This window comes from Bos grunniens, chromosome 6 (genome assembly GCF_055505025.1).
Source record: "Bos grunniens cultivar Pamir isolate PY7600 chromosome 6, Bosgru_T2T1.0, whole genome shotgun sequence".
NCBI classification, from domain to species: Eukaryota; Metazoa; Chordata; class Mammalia; order Artiodactyla; family Bovidae; genus Bos; species Bos grunniens.
The window spans coordinates 46911524-46929281 of record NC_141170.1 but is presented as its reverse complement, the minus strand read 5'-3'; the positions used below and the strand labels follow the sequence as shown (position 1 = coordinate 46929281).

At 38.0% G+C, this 17758-nt stretch overlaps 1 protein-coding gene across 1 annotated transcript in view; it reads right to left on the bottom strand.

The window, feature by feature from the left end:
* PDCL2 (phosducin like 2) overlaps positions 1–17758 on the bottom strand; it is a 34475-nt gene that overhangs the window by 1002 nt on the left and 15715 nt on the right. The window contains exons 4-5 of the mRNA XM_086405699.1: positions 14633–14776; positions 6804–7012 (exon numbers count right to left, since the gene is read on the bottom strand). Of these exons, the coding sequence (XP_086261825.1) occupies positions 6804–7012; positions 14633–14776 (353 nt within the window). The remainder of the gene's footprint in view (positions 1–6803; positions 7013–14632; positions 14777–17758) is intronic.

The following is a 17758-nucleotide window of genomic DNA, read 5'->3' as shown; positions in this document are numbered from 1 at the left end:
ACAATCCATAGTTGTTTGAATCCACAGATGCAGAATTGCAAGTACAGAGAGCCAACTCTAAAATTATGTGTGGATTTTTCACTGCGTGGGGGTCAATACTCATAACTCTTGTGCTGTTCAAGGGCCAACGGTAAATACATTATATTTATGAAGAAAGTTACCAAAAAAAAGAAGATCAAAATTAATGACAAGCTATATCTTATTCATGGACAGGAATATTCACTATTATTAGGATATCAAGTCTTCAACAATTAATCTTTAAATGTGATTCTAATAAATAACAAACAGGATTTTCCAGACTAATTCCAACATTTATATTACATTTTGAAAAGACTTGCCCTACTAGAGACAGCTAAATTGTTAGGAAGGTAGAGTCATTAACATAGTACTGTACTGATTCAGGGATAGACAGAACAGACCACTGGAACATAGTAGAAACTTCAGAAACAGATTGAAGCATCTTTTTTTTAATCCTGAAAATGACATAGGAGATATCAAAAGTCAGTGGGGGGAAGACACCTCACATACATTAAGATACATTTTTTTCTTAAATAGTAATTACTATTTAAGAAAAAAAGGGAACGAACAGGTGTTGCTAAGGATGTAGAAAAATTAGAACTTCTCTGCATTGTTGGTGGGAGTGCTAGATGTGCAGCCCCTGGGGAAACAGTATGCTGTTGCTCAAAAATTAAAGTAGAACTGTTATCAGATCAGATCAGATCAGTCGCTCAGTCGTGTCCGACTCTTTGCGACCCCATGAATCGCAGCACGCCAGGCCTCCCTCTCCATCACCAACTCCCGGAGTTCACTCAGACTCACGTCCATCGAGTCAGTGATGCCATCCAGCCATCTCATCCTCTGTCGTCCCCTTCTCCTCTTGCCCCCAATCCCTCCCAGCATCAGAGTCTTTTCCAATGAGTCAACTCTTCGCATGAGGTGGCCAAAGTACTGGAGTTTCAGCTTTAGCATCATTCCTTCCAAAGAAATCCCAGGGCTGATCTCCTTCAGAATGGACTGGTTGGATCTCCTTGCAGTCCAAGGGACTCTCAAGAGTCTTCTCCAACACCACAGGTCAAAAGCATCAATTCTTCGGCGCTCAGCCTTCTTCACAGTCCAACTCTCATACCCATACATGACCACAGGAAAAACCATAGCCTTGACTAGACGGACCTTTGTTGGCAAAGTAATGTCTCTGCTTTTGAATATGCTATCTAGGTTGGTCATAACTTTCCTTCCAAGGAGTAAACGTCTTTGAATTTCATGGCTGCAGTCACTGTCTGCAGTGATTTTGGAGCCCAGAAAAATAAAGTCTGACACTGTTTCCACTGTTTCCCCATGTATTTCCCATGAAATGATGGGACCGGATGCCATGATCTTCGTTTTCTGAATGTTGAGCTTTAAGCCAACTTTTTCACTCTCCACTTTCACTTTCATCAAGAGGCTTTTGAGTTCCTCTTCACTTTCTGCCAAAAGGGTGGTGTCATCTGCATATCTGAGGTTATTGATATTTCTCCTGGCAATCTTGATTCCAGCTTGTGTTTCTTTCAGTCCAGTGTTTCTCATAATGTACTCTGCATATAAGTTAAATAAACAGGGTGACAATATACAGCCTTGATGTACTCCTTTTCCTATTTGGAACCAGTCTGTTGTTCCATGTCCAGTTCTAACTGGTGCTTCCTGACCTGCATACAAATTTCTCAAGAGGCAGATCAGGTGGTCTGGTATTCCCATCTCTTTCAGCATTTTCCACAGTTTATTGTGATCCACACAGTCAAAGGCTTTGGCATAGTCAATAAAGCAGAAATAGATGTTTTTCTGGAACTCTCTTGCTTTTTCCATGATCCAGCGGATGTTGGCAATTTGATTTCTGGTTCCTCTGCCTTTTTTAAAACCAGCTTGAATATCAGGAAGTTCACGGTTCAGGTATTGCTGAAGCCTGGCTTGGAGAATTTTGAGCATTACTTTACTAGCGTGTGAGATGAGTGCAATTGTGCAGTAGTTTGAGCATTCTTTGGCATTGCCTTTCTTTGGGATTGGAATGAAAACTGACCTTTTCCAGTCCTGTGGCCACTGCTGAGTTTTCCAAATTTGCTGGCATATTGAGTGCAGCACTTTCACAGCAACATCTTTCAGGATTTGGAATAACTCAACTGGAATTCCATCACCTCCACTCGCTTTGTCTGTAGTGATGCTTTCTAAGGCCCACTTGACTTCACATTCCAGGATGTCTGGCTCTAGGTCAGTGTTACACCATCATGATTATCTAGGTCATGAAGATCTTTTTTGTACAGTTCTTCTGTGAACTGTTATATGATCCAGCAATTCTACTTCTGACTATACACTCAAAAGCACTAAAAAGGGGGCCCAGAATAGATTATGCATATCCATGTTCTCAGCAGCATTATTGACCATAGCCACAAGGTAGAAGCAACAAATATGTCCATCAACAGATTAATGGGTCTGCCCTGTAGCTCAAAGGGTAAAGAATCTGCCTGCAACGCAGAAGACCCAGGTTCGATCCCTGGGTTGGGAAGATCCTCTGGAGAAGGGAATGGCAACCCACTCCAGTATTCTTGCCTGGAGAATCCCATGGACAGAGGAGCCTAGCAAGTTACAGTTCATGGGATTGCAAAGAGTCAGAATGACTGAGTGACTAGCACTACACTAAAATGTACTATAAAAAATACAATGGAATATTATTCAGACTTAAAGTTTTAAAAGGAAGCAAATGCTGACACGTACTACAATACAGATTAATCTTGAGGATGTTATGCCAAGTAAAATAAGCCAGTCACAAAAGGACAAAACTGCCTAATTCATTTATATAATGTACTTTGAGAGTAGTCAAATTCAGAATTAGAAAGTAAAATGGTGGTTGCCAGGGGCTAGAGAGAGCAGAGAATAAAGAGTTACTTTTTAAGGATATAGAGTTCCAACTCTTTGCAAAATGCAAAGAGTTCTTGAGATGGATAATGGTGATGATGGCACAACAGTGAAAATATACTTAATATCACTTAACCATATACTTTGGGCTTCCCTGACAGCTCAGTTGATAAAGAATCCACCTGCAATGCAGGAGACCCTGGTTCAATTCCTGGGTCAGGAAGATCCACTGGAGAAGAGATAGGCTACCCACTCCAGTATTCTTGGGCTTCCCTGGTGGCTCAGCTGGTAAGGAATCCGCCTACAATGTGGGAGACCTGGGTTCGATCTCTGGGTAGGGAAGATCCCCTGAAGAAGGGAAAGGCTACCCATTCCAGTATTCTGGCCTGGAGAATTCCATGGACTGTATATGGGGTTGCAAAGAGTTGGACACAACTGAGAGCCTTTCACTAACCATGTACTTTAAAATGATTAAATAATATAACTTATTTATTCATAATTAAGTTCTGGATATATAATTTATTGCAGGGTAACAATAACTAATAATACTGTATTCTAAGTTTTTAATAATTCAAATGATGAATTTCATGTTATGTGTATTTTTAAATAATTAAAATTTTTTTTCAGGTATTACAATTTTAAAAAGTAGAGTCCGGATAACACACTACTCATGATAGTGACTGCTTAGTGAGGCAGGGAGGGGAATAGAACTAGGAATGGAAATATAGGCAACTTCAACATCTGTACTGATTATTTCAATAATAAACAAATAGCTGAAGGAAACATGAACAAATGTTCACATTTGTTATTTTGGGTAATGATTACGTGAATATTTTCTATATTATTGTTTGTATACTTATATATTTTTTAAATTAAGAGGATAAGGCACAACAGATGGCCAACAAATATATGCATAGATGCTCAACAATGCTCATTATAAGAAAAATGCAAATCAAAACCACAATGAGTTATCACCTCACACCAGTCATAATGGCCATCATTAAAAAAATCTACAAACAATAAATGCTGAAGAGGATGTATTGAAAAGGGAACCCTCTTGCACTGTTGGTGGAAATGAAATTGATTCAACCACCATGGAACAACAGACTGGTCCCAAATAGGAAAAGGAGTACGTCAAAGGCTGCATATTGTCACCCTGCTTATTTAACTTATATGCAGAGTACATTATGAGAAACGCTGGGCTGGAAGAAACACAAACTGGAATCAAGATTGCTGGGAGAAATATCAATAACCTCAGATATGCAGATGACACCACCCTTTTGGCAGAAAGTGAAGAGGAACTCAAAAGCCTTTTGATGAAAGTGAAAGTGGAGAGTGAAAAAGTTGGCTTAAAGCTCAACATTCAGAAAACTAAGATCATGGCATCCAGTCCCATCACTTCATGGGAAATAGATGTGGAAACAGTGTCAGACTTTATTTTTTGGGGCTCCAATATCACTGCAGATGGTGACTGCAGCCATGAAATTAAAAGACATTTACTCCTTGGAAGGAAAGTTATGCCAACCTAGATAGTATATTCAAAAGCAGAGACATTACTTTGTCAACAAAGGTCCGTCTAGTCAAAGCTATGGTTTTTCCAGTGGTCATGTATGGACGTGAGAGTTGGACTGTGAAGAAGGCTGAGCGCCGAAGAATTGATGCTTTTGAACTGTGGTGTTGGAGAAGACTCTTAAGAGTCCCTTGGACTGCAAGGAGATCAGCTCTGGGATTTCTTTGGAAGAAACGATGCTAAAGCTGAAACTCCAGTACTTTGGCCACCTCATGCGAAGAGTTGACTCATTGGAAAAGACTCTGATGCTAGGAGGGATTGGGGGCAGGAGGAGAAGGGGACGACAGAGGATGAGATGGCTGCATGGCATCACTAACAGATGGTGAGTCTGAGTGAACTCCGGGAGTTGGCGATGGACAGGGAGGCCTGGCGTGCTGCGATTCATGGGATCGAAAAGAGTTGGATACAACTGAGTGACTGAACTGACTGACTGAACTGAACTGATGGAGAACAGTATGGAGAAACCTTAAAAAACTAGGAACAGAAACAGAACTACCATATGACCCGGAAATCCCACTACTGGGTATATATCTTGTGAAAACCATAACTGAGACAGACACATGTACACCAATGTTTGCTGCAACACTTTTTACAATAGCTAGGACATGGAAGCAGCCTAGATGTCCATTGACAGATGAATGGATACAGAAATTGTGGTACATATATACAATGGAATGTTACTCAGCTTAAAGAACGCATTTGAGTCAGTCCTAATGAGGTGGATGAACCTAGAGCCTACTGTACAGAGTGAAGCAAGTCAGGAAGAGAGACACAAAGCCTGTATATTCATGCGTGTGTATGGAATGTAGTGAGATGGTACTGATGAACCTGTTTGCAGGGCAGCAGTGGAGACACAGATAGAACAGACATGTGGACACAGTGTGTGTGTGTGGGGGTGACTTCAGAGAGAGGCATGGAAACATGCACATTATGATATGACGCAGGGAGCTCAACCCAGTGCTCTGTGAAAGCTGAGAGGGGTGGGATGGGGTGGGAGATGGGAGGAAGGTTCAAGAGGGAGGAGACATATGTGTACCTGTGACTGATTCATGTTGATGAGTGGCAGAAACCAGTACAATATTATAAAGCGAATATCTTGCAATAAAAATTTAGAAAAATATACTAAATAAATTTCAGCCCTTAAAAAAAAAAAAGAGGATAAGGCACAGGCTGAAAAGTAAGATGGTAAAATAGAGAGGGAAGGAAAACTCTGAAACAATTATAATTCTGGAAGTCTTACTAAGGCCAAAAACAGTTTTAGGGGAATGATAGAGTGAAAGAAAGACTGTTAAAAATAGCCATTCACAGTGGCTTTAATACAATGGTAGGAGAAAAGATTTTAATCATACAGAATTATATCAATTCCAAGAAATGACTAACTGAAGAGTTAGGTCTTAGAACTAAGTTTGGAAGTAAACATTACTGTGACCCCATGGTTTGTAGCCAACCAGGGTCCTCAGTCCATGGAATTTTCCAGGTAAGAGTGCTGGAGTGGGTTGCCATTTCCTTCTCCAGGGGATCTTCCCAACCCAGGGATCGAACCCGGGTCTCCGTTACTACAGGCAGACGCTTTACCGTCTGAGCCACCAGGGAAGCATCTAAACATGTTGGAGAACGTAAAACTATAAAGCCCTTTGCTATGTACTATGAAAAAGAAAACAGTAGAAGGCATAGTCCTTGCACCTGTTAGGGAGACAAAACTCAAAGGGAATGGGTTAACCAACAAAATCTGAGAATATGTAGATAAATGGAAAATAAGTTGTGTATAGAATATATGCTATAGAAATTCAGTAGAGAACATGAAAACAGATTATTAATTGGTCCAGCATCACATAATGGATCAAATGGAAACCTAAGAAGGAATAGGGTTTGGAACGAAGACTAAAGCAGGGTAGGGTATTTAGGGTACAGAGACAGAGTATGAAACAAGGTATTGGGTTGGCCAAAAAGTTCGTCCAGATTTTTGTAATATTTTATGGAAAAACCCAAATTTTTTGGCCAACCCAATATAAAGGCACAAATGAGTTAAGTGTGTTTGAGATAGTGGTTGAATACCAGCTTGGTTGCAGCAGAAACTGCAGAAAACATTGAGGAATACAACTGGATAGATGGGCTGAAATTTTTAAGCATATGATTCTGAATTTTTAATGTATTTGAAACAAAGAATCATTAAGGATTTAAGCAAGTGGGTGTTATAATAGTATTATTGTAGGAAAATTAATCTGAAGGCATATAAGAAGAAACTAGAAACAAGGGAAAAGCCTAATGTTTTATGAAAATAAATTTTCATGATATTTGTTAAGTTAGGTAAATTTTCTTAACAGGCAAATTTTAAAAGTAATATCATTACCTTCGAGCTTGAGATTTATCCCTCCACATTCTATAATTCCAATGAACTTGCCTTCTATCTGACCATTTTTATAAACAAAAATGGTTGGTAAACAATTGTCATGGTAGTGTTCAATACAGCTATTCGCGATGGCTTTAACAAATTTAGTTTCAGGAAACTTTCTTGCTAGGAGACTAAGATGCTGGTTAACCAACAAACACATTGGGATGCTAAAAAGAGAAACAATACACACAACATCTTTAAAAAAACAGGCTACTTATTTCAATCGAATAAAATAAGTAAAACATTTCCATGACAAAAATATATCTTTAGATTTTCTTTTAATATAAGATTGCATCAGTTGTAATCCTCTATTTTTACCTTTAGTAGTGATAAACTATAGAGTCTCTGATTTTCATTATAAAAACTGTTATAGCCTGGGAATGAAGCTTGCTACCATGGGAATTTGCAGCCTAACTAAGGCTAACCACATTTGACTTGGCAGCAGTGTAATCAAGTACAATGTAATTGAGGAACCAGTAAGTTCCTAGTTTATAGGACACTGAGGGGGAGGGGAGGAGAAAGAAAGAAAAAACAAAACAAAACAAAACAGGACATTTCTAGGGGATCTTTAGCAGTTCTAAATTTAAACAAGGGGACCCAACTCTTGGTCATAGGTTATTTCCACACCAGAAGCTATCTCAAACTTCCTTGAATTCCTTTTACTCAAACTTCATCCACCCTTTTCTTTGACATGCTATATCATATTCCCCAACACCCAGAACTGTTCATTGGAAATTTAAAATTGATCAGAAATGTAACCAAAATCGCAAATTCTTCCAGCTCTATCCCTTAACTCTCATTACACTCATGTTTTAATTAGTCACTTTTCTCTATCACTCAATCACAGCTTTATTAAATTCTTTCAAAGCTAATCCTCAGCTTTATCCCACACTCCTTCCATTTCCTATGGGACCATTCTTTATTTGTTATCCTATTTTCTTAAGCTATCCTTCTCTACTCTACATAAACATATTCAAAATACTAAAAATTTTGAATCCCTCTAATAACTACTCTTTCCTGGTCACAGCCCAGATGAAAAAAGATTTTAAAAATCTCTATGTCGTTCACTTCCCTTCTTAAATGGCTCTCCTTTTTTGATTGCTGTGATAATTTTTTCTATGAATTTCCTTTTTACTCCTTTGACTTACTCCTTATGCCAATACCTCAAATGTAGATATTCCTTGTAACTATGTCCTAGACCCTTTTCTCATTCTAGACACATTCACTGGGCATTCTTTAAAAAAAAACAAATGCTAAATTTGATACAAGTGTATTTCTCCTTCATCTTTGTATACATTTTCTCATCATTCATATGGAGCATATTTGAAACAATACAGTAGAGGAAAAATATTACTGTGAACCATGTTAATCAGAGAAAAGGTCTTTGTCTAACAGACAAAATTAGTACATTCTTCTCTTGAGATCTTCCCTGATGGCTTAGATGGTAAAGCATCCACCCGCAATGCGAGAGACCTGGGTTCGATCCCTGGGTTGGGAAGATCCCCTGGAGAAGGAAATGGCAACCCACTCCAGTATTCTTGCCTGGAGAATCCCATGGACGGAGGACCCTCATAGGCTATAGTCCATGGGGTCACAAAGAGTCAGATACGACTGAGCGACTTCACTTTCACTTCACTTTCTCTTGTATTACACCTTACATGTCCTTTCAATACATACATCCATATATATAGATAGATATACACATGAAATGTTTAGTTCGTCTCTTGTACTATATCATAAAAGCATCTTACTCCCATTCGTATTCTCAACTCCTGCAAACCATCACAGGTATAGTTGAAGTTGAAGCTCTCTTAAGTGAGTGGCTCATACCAGGACATACTGCATGCTGGACTTTATCCACTTTTCCCCTCTATGTTTGTTTATGCACACTGTGTATTTTATTATACTTAACAAATAAATAAAAGTGTGACAGCAAAAGTCACTGCAGTTCTGAAGAATATCAAATACATGCTTTGGAGAAACATGATGAACGTGAATCACTTAGAAAAAAATTGTTGTGTAGCTCATTGTAAGCCAGACAAATATAAATGTCAGAGGAATAATAAAGATTTCTGCACTCAAATTGCTTCATATGTACTTGTGAGTTCTTGCTCCATTTTAAACAAACTCTGAAAATGAAACCAATGGCAATATACTAGGTCTTATCAATATTGGGGGAAGACTTTGTATATTTTTTAATTTGTCTTCTCTTTGCCAGTTTCTGGCTTTTATCATCAATTTTTTTTGCTAACCTTGTTTCACAAATTAGAAAAACTCAACAAAGTGAGTATAGAGGGAACAAATCTCAACATAATAAAGGCCTGATATGACACTGCTACTGCTAAGTCACTTCAGTCGTGTCCAACTCTGTGCGACCCCACAGACGGCAGCCCAACAGGTTCCCCCGTCCCTGGGATTCTCCAGGCAAGAACACTGGAGTGGGTTGCCATTTCCTTCTCCAATGCATGAAAGTGAAAAGTGAAAGTGAAGTCGCTCAGTCGTGTCTGACTCTTAGCGACCTCATGGACTGCAGCCTACCAGGCTCCTCTGTCCATGGGATTTTCCAGGCAAGAGTACTGGAGTGGGGTGCCATTGCCTTAGGACCACAGCTAATTTCATATTCAACAGTGAAAAGCTGAAAGTCTTTCCTCAAGATGAGGACCAAGGCAAGGATGCCCACTCTCACCAAACTTTAATTCAACATAATATTGGAAGTCCTAGCCAGAGCAAGAAAAAATAAATAAATAAAAGGCATCTAAATAGGAAAGGAAGAAGTAAAGCACGTCACTATGACATGGTATTATATTTAGAGAACCCTAAAGACTCTATCCAAAAAATGGTTAGAACTAATAAAAGAATTCATTAAAGTTGTAAGCTAAAAAATCAATACACAAAAGTCAGTTATGTTTCTATAACTAAGAATGAACTAAGTTTTGTTTCTATACACTAAGAATCAGAAAGAGAAACAAAGAAAACAATCCCATTTGTAATTGCATCAGAAAGAATAAACTACCCAGGGGTAAAAAACATTTGAAAACTATAAGACATTAATGAAAAAAAGTGAAAAAGAAACAAACAAATGGAAAGATACTCTGTGCTCATGGATTGGAAATATTCATATTACCCCCAATCAATCTACAGATTCAATACAATCCTCATCAAAATTCCAATGGAATTTTTCACAGAAATAGAACAAATAATCCTAAAACTTGTAAGGAATCACAAAGAAATCCAAGTAGTCAAAGCAATCTTGAGAAAGAAGAACAAAATTGGAGGCCACATGTTTCCTGATATTAAACTGTATTATAAGGCTATAGTCATTAAAACATTGTGTAACCGATAGGAACACAAACACAAAGGAAAAAAAAACACAGAGATCAATGGAAAGCATGGACAGACCAAAAATAAACCCATACTTACATGGTCACTTAATCTATGACAAAGGAGGCAAAGAACACACAATGGGAATGAACAGTGTTGGGCAAACTGGACAGCAACACACATAAAAATGAGATTTGACCACTATCTTACATCATACACAAAAATAACTCAAAAAAGATTAGAGATATAAATATAAGACCTGAAACCACAGAACTCCTAAAAGAGAACATGGGCAATGACATAGATCTTGGTGATAATTTTTCGATTCTGACACCAAGAGCAAAAGCAATGAAAGCAAAAATAAGTGAAACTACATTATACTAAAAATCTTATGCACAGCAAAAGAAAACCATCAACAAAATGAAAGGCAACCTACTGAATGGGAGAAAATATTTGTAAAACATATACCTGATAAGGAGTTGATATCTAAAACATATAAAAGAACTCATAAAATTCAATAGCAAAACCCAAAATAATCTGATTTAAAAATGGGCATAAGATCTGAATAGACATTTTTCCAAAGAAGATATACAGATGGCCAACAGGTACATAAAAATATACTCAACATCATTAATCACCAGGGAAATGCAAATGAAAACCACAGTGAGATATCACTTCACACCTGTTAGAATGGCTATTATTAAAAAGACAGGAAATAACAATGCAGCAAGGATGTGGAAAAAAGAGAATTCTTGTGCACTATTTGATGGGAATGTAAACTGGTTCAGCCACTATGGAAAACAGTATAGAAGTTCCTCAAAAAATTACAAATAGAAGTACCATATGGTCTAGCAATTCCATCTCTGGCTATTTAGTTGGTGAAAAAACACTAACCTGAGAAGATATATGTACCCCCATATTCATTGTAGCATTATTTACAATAGTCAAAATATATAAACAATCCAAGTGTCTATCAGTGGATGAATGGACAAAGAAATTGCAGTATATATACAACTGAATATTATTCAGCCATTAAAAAGAATGAAATTTTCTCATTTGGGACAACATGGATATACCTATAGGGTATTATGATAAGTGAAATAACTTAGAGAAAGACAAATGCCATATGATCTCTCTTACATGTGGAATCTAGAAGGCTGCCAGAGGGTGGGAGAAGCGGATAAAGGGGGACCAAAAGTAAAAAAGCCGAAGCAGAGAATCACACAAAAATATCTTTTTTAATTTAAATATTTTCTTTTCATCTGACATATATAAACATACATTAATTTAGAAATCTTTGATATTGGCTCGGGAGCTTCTCATCTACAGCTTTTCTCATCTAAACTATACAATAATGCATTGTCTTCCATATCTTCTTAGTGCATGCAGGTCTCATAGGTATATGCATGGATGATTCATTTTGCCGTGAATAGAAGCTAATACTACATCGTAAAGCAAGTATGTTGTTCAGTTTCTACATCACATCCGACTCTTTGTAACCCAATGGACAGCAGCATATCTGGCTTCCCTGTCCTTCACTATCTCCTGGAGTTTGCCCAGACTCATGTCCATTGAGTTGGTGATGCTATCAAACCATCTCATCCTCTGTCCTATTCTTCTCCTCCTGCCCTATAATTCTAGTAAAAATTAATTTAGAAAAAGAAATCATCTTAACACTAAGTGATGTTATATATCAATTTATGTAACAAAAAGCTAAGAAAAACAAAGTGCATACAGTTTAATTTATATTTCAGAATATATATATATATAGACAGATAAGTACAACTTGTTACAAATCTAGATACTACTTTATTTTACTGGATGGCATACTTAAAGTAATATTAGAAATATGTACTACCTAACTCAAATCAGTTTTCCACATAAAACCATGACATTAATACTTTATAAGCTTTATTTTCCCTCAAATTGGTGAAGCCAATCCACAAATATCTAATTAGAAGAATTTGATGATTACTGTAAGAATAAGAGCTGAGTCAGCGGTATGACTCCACTTATGGGGCAGTGGTCTTAATGCAGGAGGCAGGTGGGAATTGGTGGTAGCAGTGAAAAGTATGAAATTAGGAGACTCTGGCACTATAGATTGTGGTGCAGGGAGAAAATGGTTGTTTGAAAGTTCAAACTTGGTGTTGGGGTTTGAGGGCCAGAATTTAACCGCAGAAGAACTTTTAAAAAATAAGCAAGACCTTTGATATCAGAAAACAACTTATGGGCCTAGCCATGAAATTTGAGGTACAAAATAGGCAATGGGGTATACAAACAAAGCTAGTGAAGGTGATGGAATTCCAGCTGAACTATTTCAAATCCTAAAAGATGATGCTGTTAAGGTGCTGCACTCAGTATGCCAGCAAATCTAGAAAACTCAGCAGTGGCCACTGGACTAGAAAAGGTCAGTTTTCATTCCAATACCAAAGAAAGACAATGCCAAAGAATGTTCAAATTACTGTATGACTGCACTCATTTCACATGTTAGCAAAGTAATGCTCAAATTTCTCCAAGCTAGGCTTCAGCAGTACATGAATCGAGAACTTTCAGGTATACAAGCTGGATTTAGAAAAAGCAAAGGAACCAAAGATCAAATTTCCAACATCTGCTCGATCATAGATGGAGAAGGCAATGGCAACCCTCTCCAGTACTCTTGCCTGGAAAATCCCATGGATGGAGGAGCCTGGTAGACTGCAGTCCGTGGGGTCGCGAAGAGTAGGACACGACTGAGTGACTTCACTTTCACTTTTCATGCACTGGAGAAGGAAATAGCAACCCACTCCAGTGTTCTTGCCTGGAGAATCCCAGGGACAGGGGAGCCTGGTGGGCTACCGTTAATGGGGTCACACAGAGTCGGACACGACTGAAGCGACTTAGCAGCAGCTGGATCATAGAAAGAGCAAGGAAATCCCCAAAAAACATCTACTGGTTTATTGACTACACTAAAGCCTTTTACTGTGTGTATCACAACAAACTGTGGAAAATTCTTAAAGAGATGGGAATACCAGACCACCTTACCCATCTCCTGAGAAAGCTGTACGCAGGTCAAGAAGTGACAGTTAGAAGCAGACATGGAACAACGGATTGGTTCCAAATTGGGAAAGGAATACGTCAAGGTTGTATATTGTCACCCTGCTTATTTAACTGATATGCAGAGTACATTATGCTAAATGTCAGGCTGGATGAAGCACAAGCTGGAATCAAGATTGCTGGAAGAAATACCAACAACCTCAGATATGCAGATGATACCACTTTAATGGTAGAAAGAGAAGAGGAACAACAACAACAAAAAGAACCTCTTAGGTGAAAGAGGAGAGTGAAAAAGCTGGCTTAAAACTTAACATTCAAAAACTAACATCACGGCATCTGGTCCCATCACTTCATGGTGACTAGATGGGGAAATAGTGGAAACAATGATAGATTTTATTTTATTCAACTCCAAAATCACTGTGGATTGTGACTGCAACCATGAAACTAAAAGACACTTGCTCCTTGGAAGAAAAGCTATGACAAACCTAGGCAGTGTATTAAAAAGCAGAGACATCACTTTACTGACAAAGGTATGTACAATCAAAGCTATGGTTTTTCCAGTAGTCATGTATGGATGTGAGAGTTGGACCATAAAGAAGGCTTGAGCACTAAATAATTGATGCTTTTGGCATGTGGCAAGTCAAAAAAAATAAGCATAAGAGACTTGATACATCCAAATGCACTGCATGATCTCTGATTAGGGATCAAAATATATATATATATTATAGAAATATTATTATGATTATTCAAAAATATATGTATTTATGAAAGAGATTCTGAAGTTAGTTGGAGAGATTTGAGTTAAGGACTGGCTGGGTATTAGATGGGGCTTCTCTGATAGCTCAGATGGTAAAGAATCTGCCTGCAATGCTGGAGACACAGGTTCGGTCCCTATTAGGAATTATGGTTAATTTTGTTTGGTGAGAAAATGATATTATGGTTATATAGAAAAAAGCCCTTAGGATTTTGAAGATGCACGCTGAGATACTTAAGAGTAAAGCATCATGTAATTCATTTTGAAATGGTTCTACAAATACACACATATAAATATACAAACAAAACGATACAAATACGGCAACATGTTCATTGCTGAAATCTACCTAGCTGGTATGTAGGGTGCTCATTTTATCATTCTTCCTACTTTTTTCTATGTTTGAAATTTTCTATAAGCTTTTCAAATTAACTGACAAAGTACTTGTTTTTCTATTAAGTATGAGAAGTTCTTTAAGTTACACCTGAAAATATATTAAAATAATTTAGTCCCTGAAGCCAATGACTCTACACATATATTTTTCTTTTTTAATTGAAGTATAGCTGATTTACTTTGTTTTCTTGATTAGTCTTTGTTATATGCTTTATCCAACATTAAAACAAAAAATATGTATCTTAAAACATTAGAATATTAGATTTTTACAAAAAGCTACAGTAATTACCTTGATCTGTATAGATGAATTATAACCCACACATCTTTTTCTGCATTTGTGACTTCATTCACATACTGATTTCCAGAAATTTCTCTTAATTCCCCAAATTTTTGTTTTTTCTTGAGAGCTTTCCATTCCTGTAACCGCTTTTCTCTAGTTAAAAAAAATGAAATTACATAAAAATATTGTTATATTCTTAAGACTATTCCCATATACAGTAATAATCTAGGGATGTGAATGGAATGCTAGTACATATGAACCTCTTTAAAGAATAATAATTATTAATCGTTTTACAATGGCAGCTACTCTTTTTACATGGTTATTTGCTTTATCATGGGATTCTAAAATATAAGAAATTAGCTATTGATTTAAATTTATTTTTCTCTAAGACTAAGTCAATTATAGTTATTGAGAGCTTATTTAGACATTGGACCAATAAATTCTCGTATACAGATTAGATAAAGGAAGAGCATGCAGAACAATAATAACTAACATTTACTGACAGTTTACTATGTTTCCAGGCACTGTTTTCAGCATGTTTATTAATTTAACCTTGCAAAAGCTTAATAAAGTTAACACTATTATTATTGCCAATTATAAGCTCTTAGCTTTCACGCTAAACTTTCAGTTCAAAGTCTTTAGTGAACATGTATAATTACTTGTTATAGACATATTGCAGGTAGACAGATGATAAAGAACAGTGATTATGAGTATGAACTCTGTTGCTGCTGCTGCTAAGTCACTTCAGTCATGTCCGACTCTGTGTGACCCCATAGACGGGAGCCCACCAGGCTCCCCCAATCCCTGGGATTCTCCAGGCAAGAACACTGGAGTAGGTAGTATGAACTCTAAGGTCAGACTAAACTGGGTTTTAGAGTCAGCCCCCACTTACTAGTAGCATGGACATGGGCAAATTATTTAATCTTTCCAAGTTTCAGTTTAACTCCAATGTGAAAAAAACTAAAATCTGCTTGCCCGGGACTGTTCAAGATTAAATGTAAGCATATAGATTTCTTGGGGTGGTACCTAGCATCATCCCATGAGTGTTCAATAAACGTTGCCTAACTATTCATTTACTGTTGTTTAGTCATTAAGTCATGTCTGACCCTTTGTGACCCTCAAGGACTGTAGCCTGCCAGGCTCCTCTGTCCACAGGATTTCCCAGGCAAGAACGCTAGAGTGGGTTGCCATTTCCTTCTCCAAAGGATCTTCCTGACCCAGGAATCCAACCCACATCTCCTGCATTGGCAGGCAGATTCTTTACCACTAACCTACCAGGGAAGCCCTATTCATCTTATAGAGAACCTTAAAATGTTGTTAAACAACTCTCTCCTAATGTGCACACTTTGATTTAGTTGTTAAATACTTGAATTCATGAAGTGATTCCAAACGGTTCTGACATACCTACAAGTATCTTAAAAATTACTGACTCTTATATATAAGAGTCTAAGGTATCTGAGAGTACTTACTCCCTTGCTTTTTCTCTCATTCACTGCTGGTGAGAATGCAAAGTGGTACAGCCACTTTGGAAGACAGTTTGGCAGTTTCTTTACAAAACTATACACATTCTTACCATATGGTCCAGTTATTAAGCACCTTGGTATTCACTTAGAGGAGTTGAATACATGACCACACAAAAACCTTCACAGAGATGTTTACAGCAGCTTTACTCATAACTGCCAAAAGTTTAAGCAACCAAAATGTCCTTTAGGAGGTGAATGGATAAATAAACTCTGATATATCCAGATAATAGAGTATTATTCAGTGCTAAAAAGAAAGAAGTTAATAAGCCATGGAAAGACATGGAGAAACTTTAAATGCATATTATTAAGTGAAAGATGCCAATCTGAGGAGGTTATACACTGTACAACAGTCTGAAGAAGGCAAAACTGTAGAGACAATAAAAAGATCGGGGGTTGCCAGCAGTTGGCAGGGGAGAGGGATGAACAGGTTGACTACAGAAGATATTTAGGGCAGTGAAAATAATCTGAATGGTACCATGCTGCTGCTGCTGCTAAGTTGCTTCAGTCGTGTCCAACTCTGTGCAACCCCATAGACGGCAGCCCACCAGGCTCCCCCATCCCTGGGATTCTCCAGGCAAGAACACTGGAGTGGGTTGCCATTTCCTTCTCCAATGCAGGAAAGTGAAAAGTGAAAGGGAAGTCACTCAGTCGTGTCTGACTCTTAGCGACCCCATGGACTGCAGCCCACCAGGCTCCTCCGTCCATGGGATTTTCCAGGCAAGAGTACTGGAGTGGGGTGCCATTGTCTTTTCTGGGAAAGGAGTATATCAAGGCTGTATATTGTCACCCTGCTTATTTAACTTATAGGCAGAGTGCATCATGCGAAATCCTGGGCTAGATGAAGCACAAGCCAGAATCAAGACTGCCAGGAGAAATATCAATAACCTCAGATATGCAGATGACATCACCCTTAAGGCAGAAAGAGAAGAGGAACTGAAGAGCCTCTTGATGAAGGTGAAAGAGAAGAGTGAAAAAGCTAGCTTAAAACTCAAACATTCAAAAAACTAAGATCATAGCAGCCGGTCCCATCACTTCATGGCAAATAGATGGAACAATGCAAACAGTGACAGACTATTTTGGGGGGCTACAAAATCACTACAAATGGTGCCTGCAGACATGAAATAAAAACACACTTGCTCCTTGGAAGAAAAGCTATGACCAACCTAGACAGCATATTAAAAAGCAGAGACATTACTCTGCTGACAAAGGTCTGTCTAGTCAAGGCTTTGGTTTTTCCAGTAGTCATGTACGGATGTGAGAGCTGGACCATAAAGAAGGCTGAACACTGAAGAATTGATGCTTTTGAACTGTGGTGTTGGAGAAGATTGTTCAGAGTCCCTTGCACTGCAAGAAGACCAAACTAATCAATCCTAAAGGAAATCAGTCCTGAATATTCATTGGAGGGACTAATGCTGAAACTGAAACGCCATTACTTTGGCCACCTTATGCGAAGAACTGACTCACTGGAAAAGACCCTGATGCTGGGAAAGACTGAAGGCAGGAGGAGAAGGGAACGACAGAGGATGAGTTGGTTGGATGGCATCACCAACTTGATGGACATGACTTTGAGCAAGCTCCAGAAGTTGGTGATGGACAGCAAGGCCTGGTGTGC